At 41.7% G+C, this 12,069-nt stretch overlaps 1 protein-coding gene across 1 annotated transcript in view; it reads right to left on the reverse strand.

Moving 5' to 3' along the window:
- PKHD1 (PKHD1 ciliary IPT domain containing fibrocystin/polyductin) overlaps nt 1-12,069 on the reverse strand; it is a 266,175-nt gene that overhangs the window by 94,089 nt on the left and 160,017 nt on the right. Inside the window, exons 50-51 of the mRNA XM_068405752.1 lie at nt 10,638-10,757; nt 1,852-1,989 (exon numbers count right to left, since the gene is read on the reverse strand). Of these exons, the coding sequence (XP_068261853.1) occupies nt 1,852-1,989; nt 10,638-10,757 (258 nt within the window). The remainder of the gene's footprint in view (nt 1-1,851; nt 1,990-10,637; nt 10,758-12,069) is intronic.

Here is a 12,069-nt window from a genome sequence, read left to right on the forward strand (position 1 = left end):
ACGAGTTTTCTCACTTTTACTCTTCCGATTCTCTCCCTGATCCCACCGTGGAGAGCGAGCAAGCAGCAGTGTGGTGCTTAGTTGCTGGCTGGAGTTAAACCATGACACCGTTTAAGTGAACAAAATACTCAGGATCTTCCAGAAAGTCTTTGTGGCCACTGAAATAAAAGTAGTAGCATGTGACCAAAGATTGCTATGCTGAAAACAGGGCCTGGAGAAGTTATACAACAGGGAGGACCTGGGGATTTGTCTTATGTGATGTCAGCCTCAGATCCTGCTCAAGCAATGTTGAATGCTGATGTCCACATCTATTAAATCTGTTTACTAAACTGTCTCATTATCTATTTTGTGTCAGGATTTCTTTAGGGTGTGGTGGAATTGGACAGATGGTCTTCAAAACATTCCTTCAGGCATGGAACAGTCACGATTGGACAGATGGGCTCCAAGAAGTTACCTTTAGGCCTCGAACACATGGGAAGAGAAAGAGGAAGGGGAAAAAAGCATGCACTCCCAGTTTTACAAGCAAGCACAGAAGTCAGTATAAGCTGTGGGAAACTTGCAGAGTCTCTACCCACCTATCATCTCACAGCTGAAACTAGAGCAAGGACACCTCTCCAGAAAATGCTGGACTACGATTCAACAGCTGCAAATACCTGTTTGGCTTTTAATATCTTTACTACTCACAGATGTGCTGGAGGGGAGTTTGTGCAGCAAAGAAGTGCCTCAATGTTTTTTAATAAGTGTTTTTAGCAACGAACACATTGTTTTTCTTAAAACCAATATGAAACCACATTTAAACTACAAAAGAGTGTAAGTAAGAAATGACTGAGACTCTTTTAAGTATATAAATATCTATACATTAACCTCACAGATTAGGCTTTCAAGCTCCTTTTTTCAAAGAAAAGCATAAGGCAGCGAAATAACTCTTTTGGCAAGTACTGTATTAACTAAACAGTCCCTTGAGATTAACAACAAACAAATATTGGAGCAGACTTCCTCAGGAGGTGATTACACAAACAAATTCTCTTTTTAAAGTTCATGAAACCAATCTTGAGAAAGGTCAAGCAGTGATCAACAATGTGATCCCAGCCTCCTAAGGATTCCTGTAAGTAAATACAATGCCTGGCTTTAGGAACCTTGATATTTAAAGGGAATTATGTGAGTAATTACTTCTGTGTGGAAAAACACCAATCCTGTCTGTTGCAAATAATGTGGAACAGCCCCAGTGACATTGGGGACTCTGAAACCACTAGAAGTAGGGGCAAGGTGGTACCTCCCTGAAGTCCTGATGCTCATCTGTACAGAGGGATGAGAGGAATAAATGTGCTGCATCCAGCTGTGCCAGTTTCATGCCACAGCAGGATTTCCAGGCACTCTAGGGATTCTCCATGACTCCGTTTATGTTGGTTTTAAATACTTCTGTGCCACCTATAAAGTGCCTTATTAATGCCCACAGACACCAGGCACTGCTTGAACACTAAGGCAGGAACTGCCCTGAGGAATTACTATCTCGTAAGGCAACCCCACATGAAGTAGGGAGGATTTTTACGCATACCAGATAAAATCTCAGCCACAATGAAATCAGGAGTTTCAGCATTGACTGCAGTGGGGTGAGGATAGCAGTATTTGTAATATGTTGCTGTAAAATGAACAGGTAATTAGATCCCGTGGATAATCTCTGTGCTTAACATGGATTCTGGGTGTCCACATTGCAGATATCCAGATAGCTATGTGGCATTAGGATGGCCAGCATGTTTATAGTAGCACTATAAAGTCTTTCTTCCCACTTTCTCTGTCTATCAAGAGCAGAAATAAACCCCAGGCATCCAGAAGAGGTGGCTGCTCACTTACCCACTTTCAGCGTACCCCCCACCACCACGATACAGGCAGCACTGAGGACATTGCTGGAGTTGCTGGGGAACTCAAGGGTCCCCAGGATGTAGAGACCTCTCAGAGGGGGAAGGGCCATATCCACCAGGATGGTCCGGTCTGAGAAACAAAGGAAAGGGTTGTTTAGAACGATGGCAGCCTACCAACACGACTTGAGTTTTGCTTTATTTAGACCCTTTTTGCTTGGAACTACTGGAACAAGGCTTGTGTGTTTGTGCAGCATCCACAACCAAAGATTCATCTACAGCAGAGGCTCCATGGTGTGGCTGTAATCTGATAAATGAATAATAACATCATATTTACAATGGTATTGTTGCATGCTTAAGTCTTATCAAATGTTGTTTGAACCTTTAAGAATGCCTGTGAAGGGCAGCAAGTTAGAGACATGCTAGTCTTTTGGGTGAATCTGGCTCTGTTTATGAAAGTAAATCTTGATCACCAAATGCAGTTAACCAGGACTAAGTTAAGCTGTGCCCAGACAGCATTTTTCCCTCAGGGTATTGAAAAGAACAAGACTGATGGAAGTGAAAAAAAAACAACGGTGTCAAATAGGTGCTGCATGGCACAAAGAACCTGCAAGTCCCCACCTTGTTAACAGCAGTGATCAGGGTGACAAGATGAAGCCACACACCATAACCTACCTCCAATTACACCATTACTTCTTTTCCCTCTCTGCAGTTTGGCTTTGCTCTCTCAGGTTTTGTGTATAAAAGCCCACCTCTTCCTCACCAACCAAGAGGAAAGCTTTGCTTACATCAATGCAATCTGCAGGAAGCCAGACTTCTTCAAATCTATATTCATAGGACTACTCACTCCCTACTAATAAATCAGTTAATAGAGGAAGAACCATCCTTAAGGACAAAACAAGGACCATATTTTTATATTGCAAATCAGAGTGGAGACTGTTGTTGATTGAGCACAATGACAACATCACTGCTGCCTCCTCAAGCTGCAAGTCTACAGTCTGAGAACCTTTTAAATGCCATTTAAGCTTTCCAAGTAGGACATGAGGAAGGATGTCAATGGTGTATCAGTTAGAGGTAGACCACTGCACAGAGGTGAATTCCACCCTTAGGACCCATCTAATGCTCTTTAATGTCACTAGGAGCTTTTCAGTTGATTGCACTGGAAAACAGTTCAGGCCCTTAAATTGTGGTTTCCGTCTCCTTTCGTTATGGACAAGAGTAACAGTTTCCAGGTATGCTGCATCTCTGAGTCAATGGATGTCCCTGGAAGCAGGAAAAGTGAGGTATTTCCTTAACAAAGAGTTCAATTAGATGATCTAATTGTAAGTTTCATAGAAATAGATTGCAGAAAATAAGAATCTTCAACATAATGACAGCTGCCACATCCTACCCAGAGATTTTCTGTGACTTTCATTGATCTCACATGCATTTATTGCGAAGCACCGATATACAAAACAGGAGAGATTAAGGAACTCACATATTTTCCAATGGATTTTGACAGAACGGTGAGATTGGGCCACTTGAAACAGTTTTGGTGCAGAACACAGGAAGAGCCATGAAGTGTCTTGGGAAGTGGATCAGCTACTTCACAGCTTTGCTTCTGTCTATAGCCATTAGCAACTTCTTTGGATGAAGACGCAAATGACCATACAATAGGTAACACAGGGAAAGTTCTTTCCCCAAAACATGTAATTAAGAGCTGACTCAAACTATTAAGCACAAAGGTTTAAGTCTTTTTCCAAGCCCTCTTTTCAGAAAACATAATCAAAACCTACATGAAGTACACTCAGAAGCAGACTGAAAAAAAAATACTAGGCTGTCTTTAATAATAGCATTTCCTAGTCTTTGACTCTGCTTTTCAAGCCCTGAAGTTCCACAGCTTCAAGGGAGAGGAAACTTCTGCATGGTCCGGGGTCCTGGTTCTGCTCGCAGATTTTTTTTTGTCTCTTCTACATACATGTTCCTACTCTATCCCTGTAACTCAATCATCCCACCTCTTCTGTTCCCATTTTTATTTCTTTCTCTCTGGACATCAGCAAGGGACACCCTGAAAGCCCAGGACCTCTGTTCTCAAGGACTATGCCAAGTACTGCAGCTACCCATGGTTATGCTGAACACCTCATCTCAAAAGAAATTCCCTGCATCCTTGGGCTGAAACATCTTTCAAGCATGCAAAATTTTCACGGCATTCAGATGCAATAAGTCTCTACAGAACAAGTGCAATCTTCTTTAGGTTGGACATTAGGAAGAATTTCTTTACAGAAAGGGTTATTAGACATTGGAATGGGCTGCCCAGAGAGGTGGTGGAGTCACCATCTCTGGAGGTGTTTAAGAAAAGACTGGACATGGCACTTAGTGCCATGGTCTAGTTGACAGGGTGGTGTCAGGGCAACGGTTGGTCTCAATGATCCCTGAGGTCTCTTCCAACCTGGTTGATTCTGTGATTCTGTGATTCTTTTTCCCCCCAAATCTCATACTGTTAGCACCTGGTACATTTTTAGAAGCATGAAAAAAACTTCTGTCTATAATCTCTTTACAGGATAGGTATAGCCCTATGATCTGCAGAGCTGAGAAGTGAAGGCACAGTATGTGAGGATAGGAAACAGAGAAGAGAATAAGGGGGAAGATGTTGTTAAAATTATATCTTTCAGACAGAAGGGGAATCTAGTTTGTGAAATCACAGCTCAAGAACATGGCAAAAAGCTGCAGTTGACAAAGGCCATAAGTATATCCATCAAACACAGACTGAAACATTTTTACAAGGAAAAGAAGAAGTGCTCCTAGGCATACCATTTACGTGTCAAGTTTCAGTCTAGAACAGATATTTTTGCTGAGTTGCACATCCTTCTAAAAAAGGTTTTATAAGGAAATGCTGACTGCTCTGTAACTGTAGCATCATGTATGCGAGCCTTGAAACACAGGAGTGAGAAATTCTCCCATTCAGAGATACCTATGCAAACCTGTGGTTTCCTTGATTTAAAAGAACAACACTCTGGGGTGTGATGCTTGGAGTGTGAAGCCCTTGGAGGGTGAAATGTTGCTCTGCTGGAACAATAGAACACTCCTTCCACACTTGAGGGAAAAAGCAAACAGATTCGAAGGAGACTTCCTTACATGACCCTTACAGAATACACTCATTTATGCAGTAGAGGGAGATGATGACTAAGGGGTTAAAATCATAAACTTTAGGACACTGAGCTCAAGGGATTTACCGTCAGAGAAAGAGAAACTGGAGCTGTTTTTCTCCCATTAAGACATTAATACAATAGTAAGCAACAACTTGCAGCAAAACATGGTTCAAGCCTGAAAACAGGGCTATGTTTCATTATACATATACTTTCTTCACACAAAAGCTCTCAGGTATGCCACAGCCTTAATGTTCAGATGTACAATACTGAGAAGCCGCTAATGACTCCAGCAATGACACAAAATGCCTTTGATCAGCCGCATCGCTATATAAAACACCATAGCATGCCATTGAATGGAAATCAGGCACAACAGAAGAGCTATTATATGAGATACAGTACTCCAGCATTCATCTCTTCAAACAGAAAAAGTTCAAAGAAAATCAAAATCAGAAAATGAATAACAGAGTGAATTCCACCACTGGAAAAAAAAAAAAAAAAAGAAAAAAATAAGAAGAGAGAAATTGCCAGAGGCTACATGATATCATATCAATACCCTTCAAAACAGCATTCCATCGCCTGGAATTATAACACATTCTCCTTCCACCCAGAGCGCGCTGCGTCAGGAGTGTGTCACACTGAAAACTATAAACCAAAGCCCTGAAAATCCGAGGGCTTGAGAAGCTAATGCCACTGCTGGCTGCCAGAATGGCATGACTAAACTCATCCAGCTTGTTTTCAAGGTGGTGGGACTGCTGAAGTCTGACAGATGCGGGAGGTCCTTGTGGGATGGCTGCAGCTCTGGAAGATGAACCTCCAGAAATAAAAGCACAAGTTTTTGCAGCCTGAGCTAAAGACTTCCAGATGGGACTGGAAAAGACATATCCGTTAGGGAGCCAGACACTGAGGGGACTTGTAACATACCAACACTAAAAGTCACTTTAACATAAGGGACCCACTCCGTTGCAAGTGAAATTCATCCTTGTACAAAGAAGTCTATGAACTCCTAAAGTCTCACAAATGCTTTCAAAACAGGGTAAAAACCACAATAACTTAGTACATAACCCCAATTTCCAAGCCCTCCAAAAAGCGCTTTCTAAAAGTGAAGTAGACTTTAAGCAGCAACACAAAAACCTGGTGTTAAATACAAACATTTTGGTAATAGAGGTGTTTTCTAGCTTTTCAGAGTTTCCTGAGTCCAGCCCATGAGGCAGCCCTAGTGATGCAATTTTGCTTATTTTGTTAAATAAACAAATTGAAACCTTCATTTGCTAAGTTTAGGCAGCATTCGCTCATCGTTCAGAGATTTCAACACTGTGTCAGGGCCGGACCAAAGTCTTCCCCTGTACTTCTTCACACTAGAAATGAGCACTAAACCTCTATTATTTGTTTTTACAAGACGCTAAAACTGTTCTTTGGGGGCTGAAAGGACTTATCCAGCAATGCACAGCATACTGTGATACCAGAAGTAGGCCCATGGCTTGGCTTTCAACCTGAAAATCATTATGGATGGCTCCCAGAAGAGAATTACAAGTAACTAAAAAACAGCAGAGAGTGAGACACAGCTGCATCTTGCCAGGAATGAATCGCAAAAACTTATTTTGGTGTGTACAGCAGCACAAATTTTGGGTGGTTTGCAGAATATTTATTCTTATGAGAACAAGCTCACTTTTCTGTAGCCATCTGGAGTCATTCGGAGTTTAGCAGGATGTGCACAAGCCAGTGGAAATGGGAAGGGAAACCTCCATGCCGCGATGAAACATAATTTTTAAGATTAAACATAAATTTTAAGATGGTCAATTTCATTTTAGATTTTGGACCCAAGCAAGGGGCTGAGTTTCTTGCAACTGGAAACTCACGTACACACTTGAGGCAGCAAAGCAAGGTATGAAAAATTCATCTTACCTAACTACATTTTAGGTGCCTTCATTTGAAGAACACATCCATTGCCCTTATCACACCAATGATGACTATGACTCCAATTGGAGACCCAGCAGTCTGTTGACTTTTACTGCCAATAAGTGTTTCAACACCTCCAAGCCAGCAAGAATGAAGACAGAAAGTAAAATGTAAGCAGAGGGAGTATGATCAGAAAAGATAAGCATGCAGCAGAGCAGTTGTCTCTCAAAAGAGATTGGGTGATAGTTTGTGTTCATGTTCTTGGGCTATAGTTGAAGGATTATTCCAGAAAGAATCTTCTCCAGGAGCGAAGAATAGTTTCTGCACACCAACTAAACACAGATACTACTCTAGTGACAGGAGCTAAGAGTTTTTTTTATCATTGATAGGAAGAAGACAGTCACATAGTATGGCTCTCCACTGGTCCTAGCAGTCAGTGTATTTTCATTTCCAATTTGCCTCTTTCCTTTTCATCCATTAAATATTTTGTTGTGGTTTTGCAGTTCAGTAAAGCTCCTCTGAAGAGCAGAGACAATTTTATTGTACGCTATGAAACACCCTGCACTAAGCAGCTGAACACGGTGATTCAGAACTAGGAACTCCCAGGGTCTCATCCTGATCAGGCAACAGGTTGCATTCTGGTTTTGGGCAACATTTATTGTCCTGGCCCCTCAATTCCTCATAGGCAGAGAACATTCCTGTCCATGGTAAAACACAGATCGTGTGTAATAGGCCAACGCTTATCCTGCTGCCTCCCAACCACTAGGCACCAGCACGCTAGAGAGAATCCCTGTACCACATCCTTCAGCACAGTGCAGACATTCCCCAGTTAAACTGACCGAACCATCACTGCTCTAAATTCAGGAGACGTTAGTTCTGACCCCAAAGGCTGTGCGGTCATGCTGCACGATGCCAGGCCTGAGCTAATGAGTTTTGCCTCTCAGGAGAGCTAATTAATTCTGGTATACCAGCATGCTGATGCAGCAGTACTGTTTCCAGTCCTAGAACTAGATCAGTTGGGCTGGGTTGTGGACAGCAACGTGTAACGCTTCAGGCAGAGCTTAATCGTGAAGGGCCTTGTGGTATGTGACAAAGGCCATGGTCAATATGTCATGTGGCAGCTAAAATGAGTTATTTTATCGAGAGGATTACACTCACCTTTGCAGGAAGCATCGAGGAGTTTTATTCATAGGTGAGTTTACAATGCACCAAAGGACCATCACAACCTCAGCATCCAGCTTCCACTCTTTTACTCTAATCTAAGCAACAGAGTTCCAAATCCTTAGCCAAAACTTTTTGTTTATTTATATTTTACTTTCTGCTTCTGTGTAAACTGTGATTTACCTCCTGTGACCATCTGATCATACTCTACATAATCGACTCACTGTGAGACTTAGCTACCAGTGGCACCCTTGTGCCTCTTCATATCTGCATCTGACACATGATTTTGAAGACTGAAATGATATGGTCTTTTGGCAATCATGGGCTGATGTTGGTGAACTTGTTATAATGTGATACACAAGAAGCTGAAATAGATGATCTGCTGTTGTCTCTGGCCTTGTTCTCGGAGAGCTATGAAGGACAAAATACGCAATGACGTGCAAAATCCAACTGTGGCAAGGGGATACAAAAGAGAGCAAAGCACATGGGAAATGACCCACACTTTAATGCCTGCATAAGGGGTCAGATATAACGGAGGTGAGAGCGGATTAGGAAACAGGGAGCACAGGACAGAAAGGATACTTTCTGTGTTTCTGAGTGGCAAGCATACACATGTTCAACATCGAGTACCAGTGGCACAGCTGGAGTAATGTTGTTGGAAGAGGAAAGCAAGTCCAGTGTTTTGGGTGCTGCACTTGAACTTTGGAGATGATTGAGGGTCAGTCCCCTGTTCTGGTACAGCTTCTCACTGGCAAGACCTTTACTTGGATCTTAGTGTTGCTCATACTGACAAGGGAAATAGATGTAGACCTTCACAGCATGGTTCAGAGGACATAGATTAACTGCAAGCTGGGTTCATATCTCAAGTGCTCCTGAACACGATCTGGAGAAATGAGGTTCAGGCCTCAATTTATGGCACCTGAACTGAGCTGTCCGATGGGAGCTGGGTGTCTAAGCTCCCACCATAGTAAATTCATTTAGGCACTTAGCACTACCTGAAATGCCTTTGGATATTTGAGACCTCACACAGGACTGGCAAATATGACATAGGGGACAGCTGTGACCATCTAGAGTTTCACCTGGCTAGTTAGGATGCTCCTGGAGCGCTACAAACAGTACCAGATACCTTCATATAAGTATAAGAGCCTGGTGCTCTACATAATACTGTCAGTGAATCCGAAAAAACAACTTGGTTCACACTAGATACCCATATTTGTTCAGCTCAGTAACTCTTCTGGCTCTACTAACTGTAACGATGAGGAACAGGTTACGATGCTTAAATATATGTTTACTGTTACTTTAGATGCACATAGGACACAGGACCTACAAGAGATCAGCAAACCCCAGGAGCAGCATATCTACACCTTCTCTGAACTTACAAATGCTTAACCACATTTACGCATTATAGCTAGTGATACGACAGAACTGAAAAAAACACTTTGTTCTTGTTTGATAGGAAATAGAAATCAGAAAATAGAAATTATCTACTCTTCAGTTTAATGTAAGTTTCCCCAAAATGGGGAAGAAAAGCATTATTTCATACAACATGGGGTTTTTTTTAACATTTATAAGAAAACTGAAGATTAATTTAAGTAAATATTCATTGAAGGTTGAACATAATTCTTAATTTAAACCTAATTTATTACTTTTAATACACGGCACAGAGAAGTCCTAACCATGACTGAGCCTCCGTGCCCAAATGTCAACACAAAGCAGCAGAAACCTGCTTCAAACAAAGACTTCGTAAGCCAACACCAGGTAGAAAAGAAAGAGACAGGGAGCAGGGTTATCCCCATATCCAGAAGTGGAGCTGTGGTAGGCAGAGAGACTAATCTGCTTTCAAACAAATGAGGAGGAGCCAGCTCCAGGTTGCAGAATATGTCAGATACATACCACACAATATTCATAAAATCATACAATAATTATATCTGGAAGGGACATCAGGAGATCATCTAGTCCAACTTCCCGATCAGAACAGGGTCAGCTACTCGGTAAAATGGTTATCACAAGTTTTCTGCTCCAGATTTTGTTGCAAGTTTCCTAATATTTTTGCTAGCTTGTAAACTGTGAGGATTTAAATGCAACTCAATTCTGAGGTTGAAATACATGTATAGGCTAAATCATCTTGGAGGCATCCACAGCAAATGGCTTGAGAGATTATCATTAATAGTGGGAATTGCAAGAGGAAAATAGGTGGTATAATTGTGGAAATGTAAAATATGCTCCCTGCATCAAGTGCAAAGAGGTAGGTCAAGAGATGAGCTCTTTGTGAGCTGTGATTCTGTGTCTTGAAAATTCTCTGCTCCAGAAATGAAGTCCCTGCTTATAATTAAGCTTGAATATCAGTATGAGTACATAAGTGTATGTGTGTTTTTGTGTTATGTGTAAATGGAAGAGAAAGATTATTCTGTTCCAAAAATCACACCTGTGTACTGTAGCCAAGATTTCAATGTGACAAGGGACAAATGTGGTGTCCCGCACGTACTAGAATGGACACTAGTGCCAAGGAGCCCGTGTTCCAACACGAATACATATCCTAATGTAGACAGACCCCAGCACCCCTACAGAAATTAAACACCTTTCCTTCCTTCCTTACTAGGTAAGATGATGACGTCTTCCCCAGGGCCTGGGATGCTGCAGTTGGATCCACCCCAGCCTTTTTCCACATCATTCCATGTCTCTGGGTGCGACCATTTCAAGATAGCATCAGAAGGAACTACAAAACAGGACATACAAAGACAGAATTATCATTTTCGGTAGCTGGGAGAATTACCATTTCTTTGATAGTCAAGCATCTGTGGCATTAACATCCTCCTCTTGTCACTGATGAAGCAACACTTACTGCTCTTTGTTATCTGCCATGCTTAAAGGAAGCTGTCTGATGGGAAAAAAGATTTCTCCCAGGACCGTGTTTCCAGAGTTAAAGGGCAGGAATATAACTGAAAAAAACAGATTCAAATTCTTTGAGACCCATCAAAAGCAAAGCAAATCTTGAGGTTTGTCATACTTAGCTTATGTTATGCCTAGTGAATATGCTTCACAAGCAACTGCTTAATTATTTTTATTTATGCCATCCAAAGCTCTGAGCACTTTGAACACAAAATTAAGATGAACAAATGAAAATAAAAGCCAATCACTTGTGCTTGGTGGCAAAACCAAATGATCAAAATGGTAACTAAACCTACCAGAAAGTGCCAACTCTTCTCATGCATTTTTTCTCCCCCAGTGCTCTAGAAAGCAGATTGAATTCCCAGGGTATGGGAATTTCCATACTTTCCCAAAGTATGAAAGATTTAAAAAAAAATGAGTGATCAACTCTCACAAGTTTGTCAGCCCTCAGAAAAGCAGGAGTCTTCCCATTGCAAGGGGTACTGAAGACCTGCCTTGGAAAACCATCTGACTGAGACACGTGGCAACTCCTGCTCGTTCCACAAAGATTTATTTTTCAGCTCAATTCAAAAGGAAACTTCTGAGTCTTAGCATCAGGAAAATATTGGGAAAAAATTAAGTTCACAAAATGTTGGTGCTTAACTTGCCCTTGTATTTTAGACTGCTAATGAGCCAGTCTTAATAAATTAATTGCCTAAGTTTATGCTGCCATCAGGAGAGGAAGGAAAGGCTTCAGGGAGAAATCCGGTACGCTAAGTTTAGCAAGCCCTAAACTAACGAACGCAGGCAGGGCCTCCCTCTGGAGGCCTCTACAGGCACCTACCTCTGTCCTGCCACTCTAAAGGAAATTCTGGCATTTTTTTTCTTGAGGAGGGCTTCATTAAGTATTGAAAACACAGGGGCAAGCTCATGTCTAAGTGTGGGGGCTAGACCCAACTCGGTAACATAGCAGGGTAGAAAACAGGGAAACACAGAGAAATTAAACCCTGGTGGAGTTCCTTAAGGCTGGGTCTGTCTTTCAATTACTTGTTTTTTCAGGTGGAAACACTCTGCAAAAAGGTCTCTAAACCCTATTGCCACGTAAATTATTATTGTTGTTAATATGCAACAAGGCAGCTATGCAACTAAGACCAAACTTT

The sequence above is a fragment of the Nyctibius grandis genome, chromosome 1 (assembly GCF_013368605.1).
Source record: "Nyctibius grandis isolate bNycGra1 chromosome 1, bNycGra1.pri, whole genome shotgun sequence".
NCBI classification, from domain to species: Eukaryota; Metazoa; Chordata; class Aves; order Nyctibiiformes; family Nyctibiidae; genus Nyctibius; species Nyctibius grandis.